General features: G+C 42.6%; 2 protein-coding genes across 3 annotated transcripts in view; both read right to left on the minus strand.

Annotated features, from left to right (window-relative positions):
• Positions 1-5,816: 5,816 nt before the first annotated feature.
• Positions 5,817-8,568, minus strand: LOC143903719 (uncharacterized). Its single transcript, XM_077417580.1, has one exon. It carries the CDS (start codon positions 8,562-8,564, stop codon positions 8,259-8,261), a length of 306 nt encoding a protein of 101 aa, XP_077273706.1. The 5' UTR covers positions 8,565-8,568; the 3' UTR covers positions 5,817-8,258.
• A 233-nt stretch (positions 8,569-8,801) lies between these two features.
• The window catches only part of Ptx1 (pituitary homeobox homolog Ptx1), a 32,160-nt gene continuing 21,634 nt past the window's right edge, over positions 8,802-19,327 (minus strand). For both annotated transcript variants that reach the window (XM_077417569.1, XM_077417568.1), the window contains exon 4: positions 8,802-9,614. In XM_077417569.1, the coding sequence (XP_077273695.1) occupies positions 8,805-9,614 (810 nt within the window). In that variant the 3' untranslated portion in view covers positions 8,802-8,804. The remainder of the gene's footprint in view (positions 9,615-19,327) is intronic.

Raw genomic sequence — 19,327 nt, forward strand, 5'->3', positions numbered from 1 at the left:
TCATTAGGCCATTAGTGGCTGCAACCCTCCAAGATGGCTCCCGTCGCCTGGCAACGCTCTGCTTCTCTACGCTCACCCTCTCTTCGCTTCTCTCTCTCTCTCTCTCTCTCTCTCTCTCTGTTTCTCGTTCTCCCTCTGCTTTCTCTCTCCATTACTCCCTATCTCCTGGGTCCAATCTCTTTCTCCCTCGCTCTGGTCCTCCTGGTCCCTCCTTCCGTCTCTCCCGTACTTCCCGTAAGTTTCCGCTCACTCTGTGGGGCGGGTAGGTCTTGGCGGATGTAATTAGATTCAACGAGCGAGAAAAGGGAAGGGCGGAGGGTAGTTGCTAGGTTGGAAAAGGTGGTAGCCCAGGAGGTTAGCCTGCTCTCGAGGTACGTCGCTGAAGAGGGCCATTGCCAGAGGATGGCCAAGGTTTCCCTCGTTTCTCTCTCACGATATCCCGCGGCAACCCTCTTCGTTTTTCTTTACCCGAGCTGCCTTCCACGACGAGTTGGTTTTGGCATACACGCTTCCAGAATCGTTTGCTCCCGGCTTCACGCTCGCTTGGCGAGTAAATTTTATTATTGCTCTTCCATAAAGTAATTTTACCTTTATTCATCGCTGTTCTCTCTCGAACAAATCAAAGTAAAGAGATGATCGATTTCGTTATGTATAAATATTAATTAACATGGTAATAATAATTGCACACATATTTTACTTCGTCTTGTGTGTCTGCAAGGATTATGGATTAAATAATTATGTTTTGTGTTTTCCGACTTTGAAAAATTATTATATATTAACTACTTACTTTTTATATACTCTATTTTCATTGGACACATATGAGTTTTTAAAAATATATTTATGTAATTAAATAAATAATGCAATTTCTCATGATATTTTATGTACAGATATTGTCATGGGTTTATGATTACCTGTACAAATATAAAATTAGGCGGTTTTGTTATTCTTTTCTATAACATGAATTTGTTTTAGAAATACGAATACAACAAACGTGTAAACTTAATTTTTATTTATAAGTCGACATTGCTGAAAAGTTAAAATTTGACTTTTGAAACGACTTTCGCTTTTTGAATGGCAACTTATCCTCTCGCGCGTGTCAGAGATTAAGACATAACATACAGATACTGAGAACGCGACAAAGCGATAGCATAACTATGGGAAGATTAGCCAAGTCAAGACAACGGTGGACAGTGTTGCATTTCTAAACACAAGCCGGAACGCGCTCATACGAGCGGCTGTTTTCGGGGGTGGCAGAGCAAAGGGGACTCTTAAAATACTCCAAGAGCTTCTAAATCATGGAGGCTTAGTCGCCGTCGTGCGAGCAGGGATTACCTACCTTACTTCAAAGTGCCCTGCAGGTGCAGGCTCTCCGTTTCGAATCCTCTTCCACGACGGAACGTTGAATCATGATGCGTCAGTCGCGTTTAACGACACCGTTTTGTGCGTGCTCGTCGAATGCGCGCGTTCTTTTTATCCTGACACTCGACCTTTTCTCCTGCGTCGCCGTCGCTACCGAGGACATCACGGGACTTGTGCTACGGAATTCCGCGATTTAACACTCGGTACACAGTAAAATATATATAATTTACGAACGAAACGTCAGACGTTTCGAAATGATCCATGTTTCTCAAATTATTTGAATAAGATTTATAATTAAAGATTAACAAAGAATACTCTCTGAGGAATGGTTCGATTCACCATCCGCGAAAGTAATATAATTCAATTCGATTTGTCCCCAGATCAACACGGTTTGTCCTCCATATTTTAAGAGCGTTTCTTCGTTAAGCACCAGCAAATTTCAACGTGCGCTTATTTCCATGAGATTCGCAAAACGCTTCGCTTTTACCGAAGCAACGTCGGGCTGAGCTAGAATATTCGGAAGGCGCGTGGCTAACGATTACCATAAGAATTAAACGTGGGCAGAAACGCGGAGCGGTTCTCTCCCCGACGAAGCAACGTCATTTCATTTTCGCGGCAAACGAAGCCGAGGAAGAATTCTCCCAATTCTCTAAGCCCCCGCCCTAAGCCCTCAATTTCACTAGAGTAAAAGCTCAACGGGAAGCGTGATAAAATGGCTTCTTATATATATATTCCCGCGTTTATATTCAATCTCGACGCCGACGCCGCAGCCACAAAGGGCTCCATTTGAAACACGTTAGTCGATGCCGTATACGCCGGATAGACACACACGCACACAATGGGGGTAGGAGAGAATCGCGGTGATGCATTATGTAATACCCTCGCTGATCCTTATATATGCATCTATGCATGGTCTTCGCGACGTACCAACTTTATAGGCGTGCTACAACACTTACCGGCGATCCGAACCGTTAACGTAACCACAAACGCATTTTGACAATGTACTTTCAGTTTGCATAGAAAAATATTTTTAATAATCAGAGCGCGTTCTTCTTATTCTTGAAACAAACATTAATTACAAAACTGCTAGTAAAACTCGCATATATATTCTTAAAAAAAGACTAAAATTTATTTTTTTTTAAAGAAGTGAGAAATCTCTCAGCTTTGAATGTCTCTTAACTCGTGAAATTTTCAGAAAAATAAAAAATCTTTTTCATATCCCTTTACAAAATTCTTTTTAAATGTAATTAATTAATTAATAGATGTGTCTCATAATTGTAATTTTTATCGCTATTACCGTGTTAGAATTTCAAAAATATTATGATTAATATAATTTATTTATACTGTTTAAATTTAGAGCAATGAAAAAGGACTTATTATTTTTTACAGATGGAACGTGTCGTATTCATTTCATCACTTGAGCAGGTGTCGGGCCGCTCGAGAGTTTCGTTCGAGAGAAAATGCGAGTACAGTTCGATTTTATGGCAGCGTGCATACGTAAGTACAACGTTTCGCACTCTTACTGATTGCTATGCGCGAAAACAATCAACGCCAAATGGACCGATCGACGTCGGCTTCCAGATGTTACAGCACTTAAAACAGAGCGAAAAAATAATTTATTAAAGTGCTGATTATTCAAAACAAATTCTTTTTACTTTTTAAATGATAGTTATGGTCTTTTATACATATATTCATTGTTCTTATTTGTCCGCGATAAAATGATCTGTAAACCTCATTATCATTTTCTAGATATCATTCAGCGAAAGGTTTTGACTTTAACGTAATAATTTCTATTAAAATCTTTTCTGTTATTCTCTGTTTCTTGCACGATTTAAAAATTTTTAAATAAAAATTAAAAAACGCAAATCAATATAAAGAAAAAATATGCGCAATAATAGAAAAATATTATTGACACATATATTAATATATAATATTTAACTTGTGTGTCAATAAAAAGATTTTCAAGTTTCAACAGAAATATAATAAAAGAAAATTCACTAATTTAAAATATTCACGATATAAAAAGGCATTTTGCAAAAAGTAAGTTTTACAAATTGAATAACGATTTTATAACAAACATCAGCCGTACTTATTGCATTAGTCTTTCATAGAAAACTTGTCCATCCAATTTACTAGAATACAGAACACATTTATTTTCGCACTAATGAGTTTCTCGGTACAAGAACGAGCCAGTCGAAGCAACTTCGAAAGTAAGTTGAACTCGAGAACGGCTCGCTTGATTCGAGCCGACGGCACTACGGGCGACAGCTCGCGTACCGGCAATAAATAACACCATACCTGAGATCTACTCTATATGGTATATGCACGATATAGTATCGTGCAATAGTTTGCACAATGGACTACAATAAGTACAGAGAAGCGGAAAAGAATAACGTCACGCAGGAATTATATTTAAAATTCAACATTTTACGATTAACGTCGGTCATATTTAAACATGAAAAAATAGATGAAAAATATTCTTTTTGATAAATAAAGACAAGCAAGTTTTTTAGAATTTTAAAAGCCGGTATTTAATTGATTGTTAGCATTGTAATGTCGTTAATATTTTTTGACCAATATTGCCTCTTACTTTGGATGAATTACTGACCTTGGTTACATGAGTTGACGACACGAGATAATAACGAAGGTGCGGAGTTCTTGCAAAACCTGCCAAATATGTTGGTTACGCCAATGCGTGAGATAAGGTTGCGATGATGGCGCAGATACGCAGCTCGGTATCTTTATTACCCTTCGCGAGACACGTTGCTCAAGTTAATGTTAATTGCCATTTTATCTTACTCAGACGCCTGATATTTTGAGCGCGTGATCCGCGCAAACTTTACGGCACGTACAAACGTGAAAGGTGACGAGTCTCGGTAAAACGCTCGTTCCAACTAATAACCGAGATGTATCGACGTTAATCCTTGGGAAATAATCATAGAAATAATTGTCACACAAAGAACAAGAACAGAAATCTATTTATAAAAAAATTGCTATTGTCGAGGTACTCGTATCTTAAAGGCATTTTTGCTTCTGCTAAAAGCATTTGTTTCATATTTCTTGACATGACCTATCGAATCACGGATCTTAAACTGATATCAATAGGTTATCGTAAATCTGGCGTAATTCCGTAATCGTAAGAATGTCGAGGGGAATTACGGTGACGTGCCGATCCGCAATATTTGTCTGCCCGAGTCGAGGGTACGTATGTCGGATATAGCGGCGTCTCGGCGCGGCGCAGGGGAAAAGATCGCGCCCGCCCATGGGAGAGCAAGCGCGTCGTGAGCAAGAACAACATATTCACGAGGCTGTATCGGATTTTATTTCGCGGATAAATCCTCGAATCTCAACGGGCCCGTCTGCGTCTTTGCGTATTTCGCCCTCTCGCGATTCGTCCCGCCGTGACGGTCCACAAACCCTCCGCTTCCTCCACCTCGTCCCGCGTCGTCCACGCGCTTTCACTCCGTCGAGAGAAGTTTCGGGAGTTACGGTGACTGTTCGTAAGCCGACGAAGACGATGACGGTCCCGGCACGTCTTTTTACTGGCGAAGGTCATTTCGGCGTCGGGGAAACGTGGGTGGCAGGGTTGGGCGGCCCACCCTATCCCAGCCTACTTCGTTCCATCTCTTCCCATCTCTCCCGTCTCTCGTTTTCCTGCTACGTCTCGCTGGAGCTCGTCCGTATTCAAATGTTCGGTCGGGGATGCACGGAGGCGGACGAGAACCGAATTACCTGCTCTGAATTGGAGACCGGTGAAGAGGCGGGGTATAGCCTCGTTGTTACGGAACGAGGCGAGAAAAAAGTAGGACGCCTGGTAGAGAAAAGACTCCCCTTTTCATTTCTTTTCACGAGATGTGTGTGTAGTGTCTCACGCGGTCAAAAATTTCATCGAAATACCAAACCGATACCGCGTCCGATAATTTAATTAAATGTACGCGACAAAGTTATATTCTCTCTTTTAACGTAAAATCAGAAATAGAAGTATATGGTCGAGAGAAAATGATTTTTTATTAATATATCATTCAAATATTGGAAAAGTATATACATATATATAAAGAAAAAAAGCTCTTTATGAAATCTTTCTGGCAATAAATGATATAACGAAGTTTTAAAGGAGTACGCTCGGAGATTTTTGAGGAAAGTGTCGTGCGCCGTACACGAGTGATAAGATTACGGAAGAAGATAAATTGGCGGAGAGATAAAACGCTCTTTGTACATTGGACTTATACAATTAAGAGGAATTTTAAGCAGCGCGATGAGATCTTGCCGAGATCTTGAAAAAATACCGATAACGTATTTTAATTATATACGTATATAACTATAAAACACTATAAAACTGACGACAATAAGTAAGACCATATATATCTACTATATTGTGGCAATAATATAAATTATATATATATTAAATGTAATCAATTTAATTAATATAATTAACGCATAAATTTTTGTTACTATTCATTGGATCGTAATAAAGCCGGCGGGTTTCTTAATGTGCGACTGTCGTACGCGATATAGCACATAATAGGGAAACATACGGGTTGTGCAACATCTTATAACTGCTACGCCATTAACGGCGCCACGATCATTGTAATATACGTTTAGTTTAGTTTAGCACACGAGGGTGGTTGGGAGCCAGCGTACGATCGACCCTGCTCGCGTGCCAGCCGAGGGTGCATAATTTATCGCCACGTCCCGACCACCGTAATGCAATACGTTACACGCTCGGCATGCATGTGAACTCCGCGTAGGTTATCGATGCTCCCTCAATGTCCGAGGGGCGCATAACTAACTACCTATAAATAGCACGATCATGTATCGGCATTCATTGCCCAACATCTCCCCATTTGAAATGAAGCCTCCTATTCCGTAATATGACAACACGCGAAGCATTAGAGAAATATATTTCCATACCTCTGCTTTGACCTTCGATGCGAACATAACAATTTTTATCTAACTTTATGAGACATTCACTAAATGTAAAGAGACCGATCTTAAAATAATCAAGAAATAGCTATAGTTTATAAAAGAGTCGACACACGGAATAAAAATCGTAATCTTATCGGCGAACTCTCGCGCGGGTAGGGGATATAGTTTCCGAGGCGTTGCTTTAGAATAGAATTGGTTTTTATTGTGACTAGATTACAAACGGGGCCTTTTACGGCGCTCAATATCGCCCAGTAGGAACGTTTACACGTAGCGAGTGAGGTGACAAACGGGAATGAAGAACATTCTGCGTGACGTTACGAATCACTCACCGCAGGGACTGGGATATGTGATTACGACGAACATTTGTACGACATTGGGATTCATACAAAATAGCGGTCGTTTCTTATACGCCTATCTTACATGACTATGCCTTCGAGCTCTATGGCGATATCGGCCGCTCGCTGTCGACTTCCGAAGTCGATCGGTTCGCCTCGTGTCTCATCGTCGCGTTTCACCCCGTCAAAATCTCCCCGACATACCACCACACTCCCCCGTTATGCGTAATAATTTATACAATTATCTCCGTGGCCTCGACGCGCGGCATAATTACTATACATACGTGATATTTTTTGGGTTTAACTTTGGTTTTGTTTTCTCACAACGCGTGGTCTATCAAATAATAAGCTACTTATAAAAATAGGACATTTTCGTTGGTTATGTTAACGCCTCTCTAGTTACACAATCAAGGGTATATACGTATAAGATAAACACCGTCGTTGGAACGATAAGAGAGGAAGAGGAAGAGAAATCGACGGACTTGAAAAATCCAATTGTACGCGCCGCGCGAGGATACTGTGAATATTGTTTTAGTAATTATTCGACAATACTAATTCAGATTTATAACGTACGCCTAATCGAATGCTCTTTGTTCCATACACTGTACAACGCATAAATCCGCTTACTTATAGCCTATAATATTTTAATATTCTGCTGAATAATCGTTATTATCGTCATTACAATGTAACAATTTTTTGGTATACAGTTACGCTCGGCGTAAAGGAGCCGGCGTTCTACTATACATATATCTACAGAATAGTGAGTACGTGATCCGCATGGGATCTTTATTAGCGCCGTCGTTCTTAGAAATTAACCCCACCCCACATTTTATATCGTATCGAAAAAAAAAATTATTAAATAAAACATGCTTCGTACACAATTAGCGCATTTACATCACACGAAGAAATATGCTTCTCGTTTTTTTCAGCGAAATAATATTATTTTGTTATCGCGATGCATATTTAGCATCGTATTCGAACAAATGAATATATTTGTCAAAATAAAATTCCTAAAAGGAAAATAAGGGGTGGGGAGATTAAACATACTTTTTATCGCGGCGAAAGTTTAACTTTTGTACTCCATTAACTGTTATCTGTCTCGAGGAATAAATGCGATTTCACCGAACTCACTGAACTTATAGTTTGCCGATCGTGCCCGACGTAGTCAATTGTTCGCATAATCGTTATTTACAATATGTAATCAAATATTTTCAACTGTAAGTTCTGTCAATTCTTTCATCGTGATAGACACTAATTCTTTACCCTTTTTCCTTACCCTCAATTTTCGCGAAGATCCCAAAATCGAAGATTATTAGTTGTCAGTGAAATTCAAAATTTGCATTACATGTTCAATTGCAATCGATTACTGATTAACACAATGTAAATAATTTTGTACCTTTATAAATTCTATAAAGGCATGTGAAGAAGCCGTTTTGGTTACATATATTTTTTAATTTACGACAACTAAATTATTTTCGTGTGGTTCTCGGCAGAGACATCCATATAAATCTGGTATCTCCGCTATATTCGCTTAGATATCAAAACATTTGATATTTAATGAAACGAAACGAGATATCGCGATAAATTGGGGGAATTAGGACAACGCCAACGTGAGTGGTCAATAAAATTCTACTGGCCTCAATCGTCATCCCGCGGCAGAGACAGCGTCTGCGAACCGGACGCGATCGGCGGCGTCGTCCAACAGTCGAATAACGATGGCCAATAGCCGGTAGCGGTAGTCGCATGTTGCCAGTAACCAGTCAGTCCGGTACCACTTCCAGTGGCCGTACCCGGTCCCCCTACACCGATACCAACTCCCACGCCAATACCACCGGCGGTGGCAGCTACAACCTGTTCGGGATTCACCATGTTACTCGTCTCGATAACACCTCGCTCGTCCACTTCCATTTTTTGGTCCGCCGCGGCCCCGTCCTCGTCGTACATGAGATAATGCGGATGCGAGGTCGTCGACGAGGGCGTCGACGATAACGTCGGCGAGGCGGCGGACCTAGGCCTGGGTCACTCTTGCGATCTGAGCTGATTGTCGCTCGGCTGACCTGACACCGTGGCCGCCGCAGCGGCAGATGGCGGTACCACTTGATTACCGCCGCCACTGAGGGAACTCCCGGAATTCGGATTCGCTACGTTGTGACGATGGGGGCTAGACGTAGCCCCCGCTTCGCCTCAGACCTGGGCCCTGGCGGTGGCGTGCGCCTCGGGACCACCCGGGGAATGAGGGTTCGCTCCGGACGCTGTTGTCAACGCGTACTGACAGGCGCTCAAACTGCCGCCGCCGCCGCCGCCGCCAACGGAGGACGCTCTTGAGCTTACGGGACTTATACTTCCGGCCGTGGTACCGCCCGTGGTACCGCCTGCGAAAGAACCACCGCCACTGCCGCCGTAACCGCTGCTGTGCTGTTTCGCTTTCATTCGTAGCGAAGCGATGCTACTCGATGTCATCACCGTGCAGGATTCGGGCGATCGATGGTGGGGCGTATAGACCGGCGGTCCATATGGATGATGCGGCGCCGCCGGCGCCGCGTACGGACACGCCGCGCCGGACGCGGCGACCGGCGAGCTCGCGACACCGAGACCGGAACCCATGCCCGGTAACATGGACGTGGCCGCCTGGCCGACCGAAACCGACATGCCGCTCACGTGGCTGCCCGCGACCGACGTCGCTGCGGCGTTAAAGGGATTCACTGGGCTGACCTGAGCGTGATGGTGATGATGCGATGCTGCAGGCACGACTGAGCCCAGAGTATTCATCCAGGGAAAACTCTTGCCGCTCAAAGGCGACGGCACTTTGGCCCAATTGTTGTACGTGCTATACGAGCTGTAGAGGGTGTCGGGGTCCGGGAACGGTTGGGCGATAAAGCCGTTCAGGTTGGCTGTACTGAAGCCCGACTTGAAATCCACCGCGGCCTGCGCGACGGCGTTCATCGCGTTACGCTCCTTCTTCCGCCATTTCGCCCGCCTATTCTTGAACCAGACCTAGAAACAGACAAACGGAGCGTTGCGAGAAAAATGTGTCTATTAACTACAATACATATATAGAATATTATTTGAGAAATTTTTAATAAAAGAATATCGGTTATCTTTTCTTCGATATTCCCTATTTCTATTTTTAGAATAACCAGCATTTTAAAAAAGAGACCCTGTGATTCTTTTATGACATACAAATGCTATATATACCCTACAGATTTCGTTTTTAACGTATATGTATAGCTCGTATATTGAGAAAAGGAGGGAAGCGTGTAGCACAACGATGCGTGTAGTGTTTCGCCAGATTTCGCGAGCGTTCGCACAACACAGGTTATTAGTCACGAACGCAACGAAGAAAGCAACGGGCGGCGGTTCCGCTCCGTGGTAGACGGTAGGTGAATCTCGAGACAAATAGCAAGAAAACCCCGGCGAGCTCCTCCATCCTGAAATATGACGGCGTTAATTCAAGGCGGCCCTTCGCTCTCTCGCCCTTCAAACCTACCTACCTACCTACCCGACGTCCTTCGATTATGTCGTCTCTCTTTCTTGACGACGCCCGCCTGCGTCCCTGCTCACCCCCGAACAATTATACGGGTGGTTGCGCTCAGATACACGTCGCTCTCGCGTAACTGTAAGGCAAGGGGGCGGGAAAATGCGAAATACGAAGGGTCGTGGCGTAAGTATTCGACGAGGAGAGGGTAGCCGAGGGAGAGCAAGATAGGAAGAAAGGAGGGAAGGATACTAAGCGAAGCAATGTTGAAGGAGGTCGGCGGAATACTCCGTAAGATGGATGGCCTTACGATCACGCCGTGGAAACGCTAAGAGGCGCGACGGGTCATTGAAAGTGGGGGCGGAAGACTAGCTAATGAAGAATAATGTTCCTTCCTCTCGACGATTATTCTCGAAACGTCGCGTAACAGTCCAAATTTGCTAGTAATTTTCATTGTATAACCGAACGGAATAATCTTAATGAGACAATAACGGCGGATAGATATATAAAACATAGTTGGAATTTTTTAATAAATTCTTGCTCATTAACTTACATAACTTTATAACGATTTTCTTTATAAGAAACAATTGTTTTTATTATAGATATTATATATTCCTGTTGTCATTAATATCACAGTTAGTATACGATATCAATATGTTATTATCGTTTTTTTTGCCGATAAAGAATGGTTAATCTTTGATCATATCCTCGCGGAAGATTTACGTATATAGATGCGTATTTTTTCCGCATATCGGTAAGCCGCACGAGAAACATCATTGAATTTTACGAAGCGGCCCGGTAGCCACGACACTACGGGCGACGACGATAAGCCAGGAGGGAGTAAATTCGATAGGACAGAATGGTACGGCGGGCGAAAGATGCCGCGACTCGAGAATCAATAAACTCTCTCGCGCAAAGGCGCACCGTGTACACACAAGATGCCGCGCCCATAAAGTTTAACAGCGTCGCGAAATCTCGACTGAAGCCATCTGGAATGACCAGGAGAATCTTAATGCTGCTGATTCATAAACTCGTCGACGAAACGTACGCTCGAAACTCGAGTGAAAACTCTATCGTTCTGACTGGATTCCATCAGCTATTGACCAAATGATCTGCGAATCGTGAGAGGAATCGCGTTTGTGACATAAATATATAAACAACGCGTATATCGCATTCCAATAATAATTTATGACATAATTAATCGGTATATTATGTTAATCTCATTAATAGCTATTTCCAATCCAATTTGACGAATATCCACAAAATATTGACGCAACGAGCTGCGATACATAAAATCTGTTTTCACGCAAAGCTGCGCGTTTGCCGCAGTCGCATTGGTAATTTTTAATGAGCTAAAAATTATATGTCATTAAAGTGCGTCGGACCGATTCTCAATGACGTTGGAAACGTTGACGTGTACGATTTCGGGGGTAGTCCAGTTGACGCGATAAATCGAATCCATTGTTTTCCGCCTGGCAACCAACTCGGAGAACAATGGTCGCGTCACATCATTCGGGCAATAAAATCTCATCAAATCACGACCCCTCGCCACCGTGTAAGCCTCCATTCGCTCTCTTTCTTCCTCCCGGTCGCGCGCACGTTCGGCTCAATCTACGAAAGCTTATATAAATGTAATGAGACCGTGACCGGGGATGCCTCATCAATCACACCCCCTACGGCCCCTCCTGTCCTGTCCCATTCCATCGTCGGCGTCGCTCTTCCCTACAGTCGTCTTCCGCGCCGCACATACGTCTACGTGCTACATAGACACCCTCGAACACCGCACCGGCCCGTCCGCGGTAATCCCGTGACTTAACATCGGGCTCCGGGCTTTCTGGGTAACCGCGATTTGTTCCATTGCGCTCAGAAGTTGCGCGCCACGCTGCGCCGTTAGTTCCTCGGTCAAGAGAGTCTTACAGCCGAGAGTCTTACCGGAGCCCGGCTCTTGAGTAAGGCCTATTTAAGCGGAACGGTTTTCAAACGATATCCTATCGGACCGAGGCATCGTTTTATAGCACCAAATTATATCGTTGTTTACAAATACGCCCGCAATAAATTTACAATTAAATTCTCGAAGCTTGAAATTGCTGTTTATTGATAAAATTAACTTTTAAAATACCAATTTATATCTATTGTTCACCTTTCGACTTATATAAAATAAATAGCTACTTCCCGTCTCTTTCTGTAAAATATTTTTTGTCAAATAGATCAGTAGCCTTAGAATAGCCTTCATGTATATATCGTATATTTTAGAACAAAAATTATGGTGAATATCGAGACTGTCAGAGTCGAAAGCAAATGGCCGCATTCGCCACAAATCTATACATATACGCATAAATCTGGATTGACAAGCCTTATCGATAATAAATTATATTCGAGTACAAATTATAATTAGAGCCTATATAACATTCTTTCACTCCACATTAGCATGTTATAACGTGTAAGAAATTTTTAAGTACCATTTGCGACACGTAAACACCAAAAATATAAATCTCTCGACCTAGCGTGCAATTTCTTTACGTTTTTATACGTCTAGATTAACGATCTCGTTCATTCCGTGCGAAACGTTCGCGTGAATTCGTACGAGTTCGCATCCTTTACAAGATGAAGGAGGAAGGAGAGAGAAACCGAAGGACGAGCTAAAGGAGGAGGCTGTAGAGAGACGGTAGAAGGGAGAGAAACCTGACATTCGTAGGGTGGAGATGGCGATGGTGGCCGCGCCGGAGGGGAAACTCGAGGGGGAGTCTGAGGGAAGGTTAGTCGTGGGTGTAGAGAGACAGGGAGAGACAGAGAGTGAAAGAGAGAGTGAGAGCGAAAGAGAGACGCATAGACGAGGAAACGGAGGTGGAGGTGGAGGAGGATAATATTGATCCCCTCGTAGCCCCGCCCCTCCTCGCCCAGCCGACGCCATCATTATATTATCCACCATCCCTCCGACTCCGTTTCCCGACGTATCGCACACCTACGACCTCTCGAAACTCGCGAAACTATCCTGGCCATGCACGCGCGTTGTCTTGTGTTCCTGGAAAAGGGACTTCCCGAAAAAGTGGAAAAGCATGGAGGCTACCCTTACGTTCACCGTTGTGTTCCTCGGTCGATCCTCTTTCTTAACCTTGCTTTACCACCCTTGTTTTGCTCCCCCGTGTCTTCTTATTAGAAGGAAAGGGACAGAGAATAGTTCGAGGAGGAACGTTGCCGTTGAGGATTCGTGGCAAGTTTCCCGAAAATCTTGCGAGGACCAGCGCGCGTGCGAAAGCGCCACTTCATTAAAAATAAATTCCGTGAAGGAGCCGACGGATATCCGAGGGCTTCGCGAGGATTTTACGCCGCAGACTCGCTTTCTCATTCTCTCTCTACGTCTCGTTCGTTGTTCCTTTCGCCTATCCATAATTCGACGCGCCTTTCTCGTTTGTCTCGTGAACGTTATCTCGATGTTTCCCATTTCTCTTCTCCACTTTTATTGTACTGTGAATTAGTTTTAACCCGTGTTTTATCTCTTTCTTCTCTTTGTTGAATGTTTGTTTTTTTTTTTTTCAAATCTTTGCAGGAATTTCCAAGTTTTCGCATTATCGGCGGTTTTACAGTTAATTGGAAATTTTTATCTTACAAATAATAATTTCTAAATATTACCTACTAGAAAATTTTGTAACTGTATGAATTGTACGAAATAAGTTGTACATATGTACTGGAATATTTAGTCAAAAATATGCATTGGAAAATTAAGAATTATAATCCTGCTTTATCCTTTGATTAATGACGCATAGCTATTTAATATTTAATAAAAGTATATATCATGAAATTTTTAATACGTTTAATATGTCAATTCCGAAAGTTTATTTTTTACATTTACTTTCCAAAATTTAACATTACGCGTCATATATTATATCGTATACATCATCGACGTTATTGAATATTCATTATTAACATTGCTCGCATTATCGTTGCTATTCAAATAGCCTCTATTCCATCATTATCTGACTTAAATGTGCTGCGTCAGGTTACAAAAATCATGATTGTCGTAACGAAAAGCGCAAGCAATTACCGCGGTGAACAAACAGGTGCGATGACGTCGGTAGTTACGCGCCGAAAACACGACGGCGGCGGCGCGACACCACTTCGTTAAAAGTAAATTCCGTGAAGTATACCGCCGGATATCCGGGGCTTCGCGGGGATTTGACGGTGGCGCGAAGGTGGAAACCTTTGTCTGTCGGGAATAAGCGGTTCGCCACTCGTAACTTTGAACTACTCCTACATCTCTTTGCGAAAGCTCTCGCGACACCGTCCGCGATTTATAACAACATCCGCTTTCTCTCGCTCGAGCGCCGTGTCTTGCCCGGAGCCGAGGGAAAAGTTCACGGGGCTACTAATTTCTGTCGATATTCTTGAGCGCCCTGCCATTCCCTCAGAACCAATTAATCCCACTCATAGTTATGCCAAACATCCTAATAATTTTTAAGTGCTTCATTTTCTCCGAGAAAATAAATAAACTTTCGGTACACGAAGAAGACAGCTGCTCGCTTATGGCAGACTCGCTTACCGCGACCATCATGGCCGCCAGGATGATTCTCCTTCCCTTTCACCCTTCTCTCTTCTCGTTTCTTCTCTCGCTTCCTCCGTACAATATTTCTTTCTATCTCAGCTTTGATCCTCTTTTTTCCCTCTCTTGTCCTGAACAGATCTTTCTCTTTTTTTCTGCGGCTCCACATGTACATGCCTACACACGTTCCCGCACGCGAAATACACTCTCCGTCTTCTGGTCGTTGCTCCTTCTCTTCGCGTCCTCTTCCTTACCTCTTCCCATGTCCTCCACACCCGGCCACAGTCTCAGGTTCCAACAGTGGCGTCTCCATAAATCTCGCTATAACGCCGAGATGGATCAGTGAGAATGGCCACGTCCGACACAGGGGAAACGGGACACGGCTGCGTTTGTATCGTTGCATACGCTACCGTGCATACGTGATGGTCGGTGCGAACGCGTATATGTTCGAGGGTAGGATCGGTGAACTGCACGCAGCAAACACGGCAAACCATCGGCCATCAGGAGTGGATACGAATAAAATTCGTCACGTTTGCGACAACGAACCCCGTTTACGCGTATATCAACAACTTTTAAGATCGGAATAGTTGATGTTGTTCCTCAGTCTGGAGAGGAAAGGAATTTTATATATGTGGATATTCTCTCTCTTGATATTTCTCTTTTATGTCGATCATTTTAACCCCAATATATCGGTGTACTCAAATCAAATTGAGAAATATTAATTTATTTATTATAATACAATCTTATATATATATATCGATAACTATGAGAGTAAGCAATGAGCCCAAAAAGTGTTTTTGAGAACTGACAGTTTCAGAGTTGAAAACTGAGAATCAAGAAGTTGAGTAGGAATTTATGTTGAAAGTTTTCCTATTTGGACTACTTATGTTTCAGTCTTGTGTTTTATTGTGCTTTGCAGTATCCACGCAGATCGGAAGGATACAGCCGACGGAAACGAGAAATCGTTCGTGTTAAAGTGTCGCGGAGGGCGGCGCTGAACGATACAAACGGCGTACGAACCGACGCGCACGACGCGGAATGGGAAGCTGGGCTTTCTCTTTCTCTCTCTCTCTATCTCTCCCACAGAGTGAGTAGTTTTATGGATTTTTTTATCGTTGTGCTGGTGGACCGTAACAGCTGCACAGCCGGTGGGATTCGGATATTCAATGTCGGCGTACCTGTATGGATATTAAATTAACACCCGTAAGCCGCGAGTATTAACAACTTTGCAAAAGATTATACGAGATTATGAGCTCAAGCGGAACACGTGATTTTTAATGCCGCCGTCCCCGTCCTACTAGCTCTCGAGGCTTCTCCATTTCTTTGTAATTTATAAATAGTTACGGCTCATTGCCCGCGTTCACCGTCGATTCGTTTCCAGTTAAATACACTTTTTTTTCCGTTCCTTCTTTTTTTTTATTCGTTTAGCTACATCCGACTCCGTTAGGTCGCGACTCTTCCGCGATATCGGCATAAGAGTGCCCGTACGAATTTATCATGAAGCGTGCCAGGATTACGCAGTCCATTCTCCTTGTTTTCTTTCGTTCAAGTGAACGAATTGTCAACGGATGCATCAATAAATAATAACTTAGGAGAGACACATATAATTATCATGCAAATAATATTTTATTTCCATTATTACTTTAGATTTTCACTTAGTTTTTATGTATTGATTAATTTCTAAATTTTAAATCGTTAATTTTATTGTGTGAAAAAAGAGATGTCCGCGTTATATTTTATTAACGAACATACATTTTTATTCCTTAATGCATTTATCTTATTTTCCTTCGAATAAATTTATGTCTCATCGCGTACTTTTTACTTCGCTATAGCGTTCATGAACAACCAAGCGTAACGATTTTATTTTGCGACGTACATATCTATCGAATAAACCTTCTGCGAATCCAAGATCACTGACCGTTAAAACCTAGAAAACATTTCTTATCGCGATAAATCACCAGCACCGGAAGAATGATTAATTGATTTCAATTCATTATCCGAAAATCTGTGCAGTCCCCGACTTTGACCCTGGTCTTGCGAGATTAAAAATATCAACTGCGTAAGATTACCAGGAAAAATTGATGCATGCACGTAAGATTGTTCCGGTTTGCAAAATTTTGACATACCAAATGACAAAATAAATATCTAATATATTACTATGAACATATTTAAAATTACACAATTTTACAACAAAAAATTATTTTAAAGCAGACAAGGTGTTTCTCATAAATTATTGAATGCTGAAAACGATGCCACATAAGTTAAAATTTCACCAGCACGTCAAGTTTTCGAGATAATTAAAGCTTAATGCATAAATACCATGGCTGAAAAGTAAGATACGAAAATAAAAACATTTTACAGGGAATAGACAATATATTCATGACTTTTGATAAGAATTTCAAGATAACTGTTCACTGTTCTTACAAAAGAATTTTAAATATCACAAAAAAGTCATTTTTAATGCATTAAACTTCAATTATCTCGAAAACCTGATATATTGGTGAAATGGCTTGCAGCATCGTTTTTATCTTGAAAAATCTATAAAAAAATATCTTGTCTGGTTCAAAATAATAAAACAATTATTTTATTTGCAAACTTGTGTTATTTTCCCAGATTTGTTTACGATTAATATTCACTTGATATAAATATTTTACTACACTCGATCAAAGTACTGAATTTTTAAAAAATATTTAAAAACTCCAGCGTTTTGCGACAAAATTGCGGAACGCATTGCAATGCTTTGTACCAAAAATACAATACCCGATAGAAGATTAACTGCCGCCGAGTCGAATCCTGATTCGCTTGCAGAGTACGCGCAATTCGCCCTTTGCCATTTTTCATCTCGTTCAACGTGATATTAACTTGAAAACGGCCACTCTCGGACATTACCGTAAAGCCGATCGTATCTCTGCTTCGACCCGCTCTAAAGCCGAAGCTGGAGCTGAAGGGAGCCTTTTGCGGGATAAAAACTTATGACGCCTAACGTTAAATTGAATCTGACCGTTAATTTATCGTATATCATGTTAAACATATGTTTACCACCTACGAATAAGCACTAGATGCTTAGGTAGCTGACGCTTTTAGAGTATTTATATCCAGTTTTTTCTTTAAACATACAGTGACACATCTAAAGTGAAATCTTATTGTTAAAGTAATCATATATCATATATATATAAATCTAGATTTATTTTATCTTTTTATTCTAAATTCTTCATATGAAAAAGAGATTTTTTGAATCACGAAATTTTTATTATAATTATGCTTAATTTAATTTGGTTTATCTAATGTGTACACATATAAACTATATCGCTTGGTACATGAAAGAGCTATTTATAAAATCATTCATTACGTGAGTGTCATTATTATCCATTCGTTATACCAACTTTAACGTTACTACATTAATAGCACAACTCGTTATATTTATTCTACAAGTATTATTGCTACGATTCACCCACTGTACATATGAACACTACTACCATCTATTTCTCCGTTAATCGTTGCTTCGCACCGAAAGCCCAAGACAACGCAGTACTTTTTGCGTTCACCAGAACTTACGAGCTGGCGATGCCATCAGAACGGTGAAGCCAGGCAACCAGCAACTGCCACGGATTCGACGTTAAATCCGCGTAACTGTGGAAGCGCGGGTTGAATCGGAGATGTGCGAGAGGCGCGGTCGCGCGGCGCGTTTGCATACGATGTGTCGCGATGCAAATCGGTCCGTGTGATGCGAACGAGATACGGCGGGTAGGCGGGCGATGCATTCGCGGTGTAACAGAGTGTGTGTACCGGAATGCAGCCGAGCGTTGTGCGGCGAGGCTAAAGGTAATAATTGATATATAGCGATAGCATTGGCCGCTGACAGCCGCTAACCCGGCCGAATACGGATGACACTCGGTAATCCTCACTCTCATACCGGTTAGTGTCCACCTATATTCCGCGGCGTCCCATTTCCCATTCCCATGGTGTGTAAGCTCCTCTCTCCCGCTCTCATTCTCTCTGTCTCTCCCCCTCCCCTTTCTCCCGATCCCTCTCGTTCGCGCAACCCCTTCGCCCTCCGAATCAGGCTGAGATATACAGACACTGGATGTGTGTCGGTTGCGCCGCAATCAGGGGTCCAGGAGGGTGGATGATTGCGCGCCAGAGTAAGCGAGAGAGAGAGAGAGAGAGAGAGGGGGGGGAAAGAGTGGGAATTGGATAGAGAACAGAAAGAGAGCGAGTGAGAAGGAGAGACATAGGGAATAGAGAAAGAAAGACAGAGGCAGCGCACTGCCACTGGAGACTGGAGCACAGAGCGACTCTCGTGCACCAGCCAGAGCGCCGCCGCGAGGCGTGCGGTGCAACCATACTAATCCGCCGATGGATTTATGGTCTTAATCACCGGCGGATTATCTCGGACAGCCGCGCTCTGCTGCCACCGACCGAAACATACGCCTGCCTCTTTGCAGATAACTGTACCCGGCTTCGCGCTCGACCTCTCTCTCTCGTTGTTTCCCTTCTCTCTCTCTCTCTCTCTCTCTCTCTCTCTCTCTCTCTCTCTCTCTCTCTCTCTCTCTCTCTCTCCACTCTGCCTCTCTCGTCCAGTTCCTCTCGTCGTCGACTCTTCGTTGCCTTTCTCTCCGTTCTTCTCTTCAATATGACGTTTTCGGATCTTTTATCCGGCACCAGGGATTTCTATGACGTTATGTTACGCGCTGA

This window comes from Temnothorax americanus, unplaced genomic scaffold (genome assembly GCF_048541705.1).
Source record: "Temnothorax americanus isolate GAGA-0224 unplaced genomic scaffold, ASM4854170v1 Scaffold5, whole genome shotgun sequence".
Taxonomy (NCBI): Eukaryota; Metazoa; Arthropoda; class Insecta; order Hymenoptera; family Formicidae; genus Temnothorax; species Temnothorax americanus.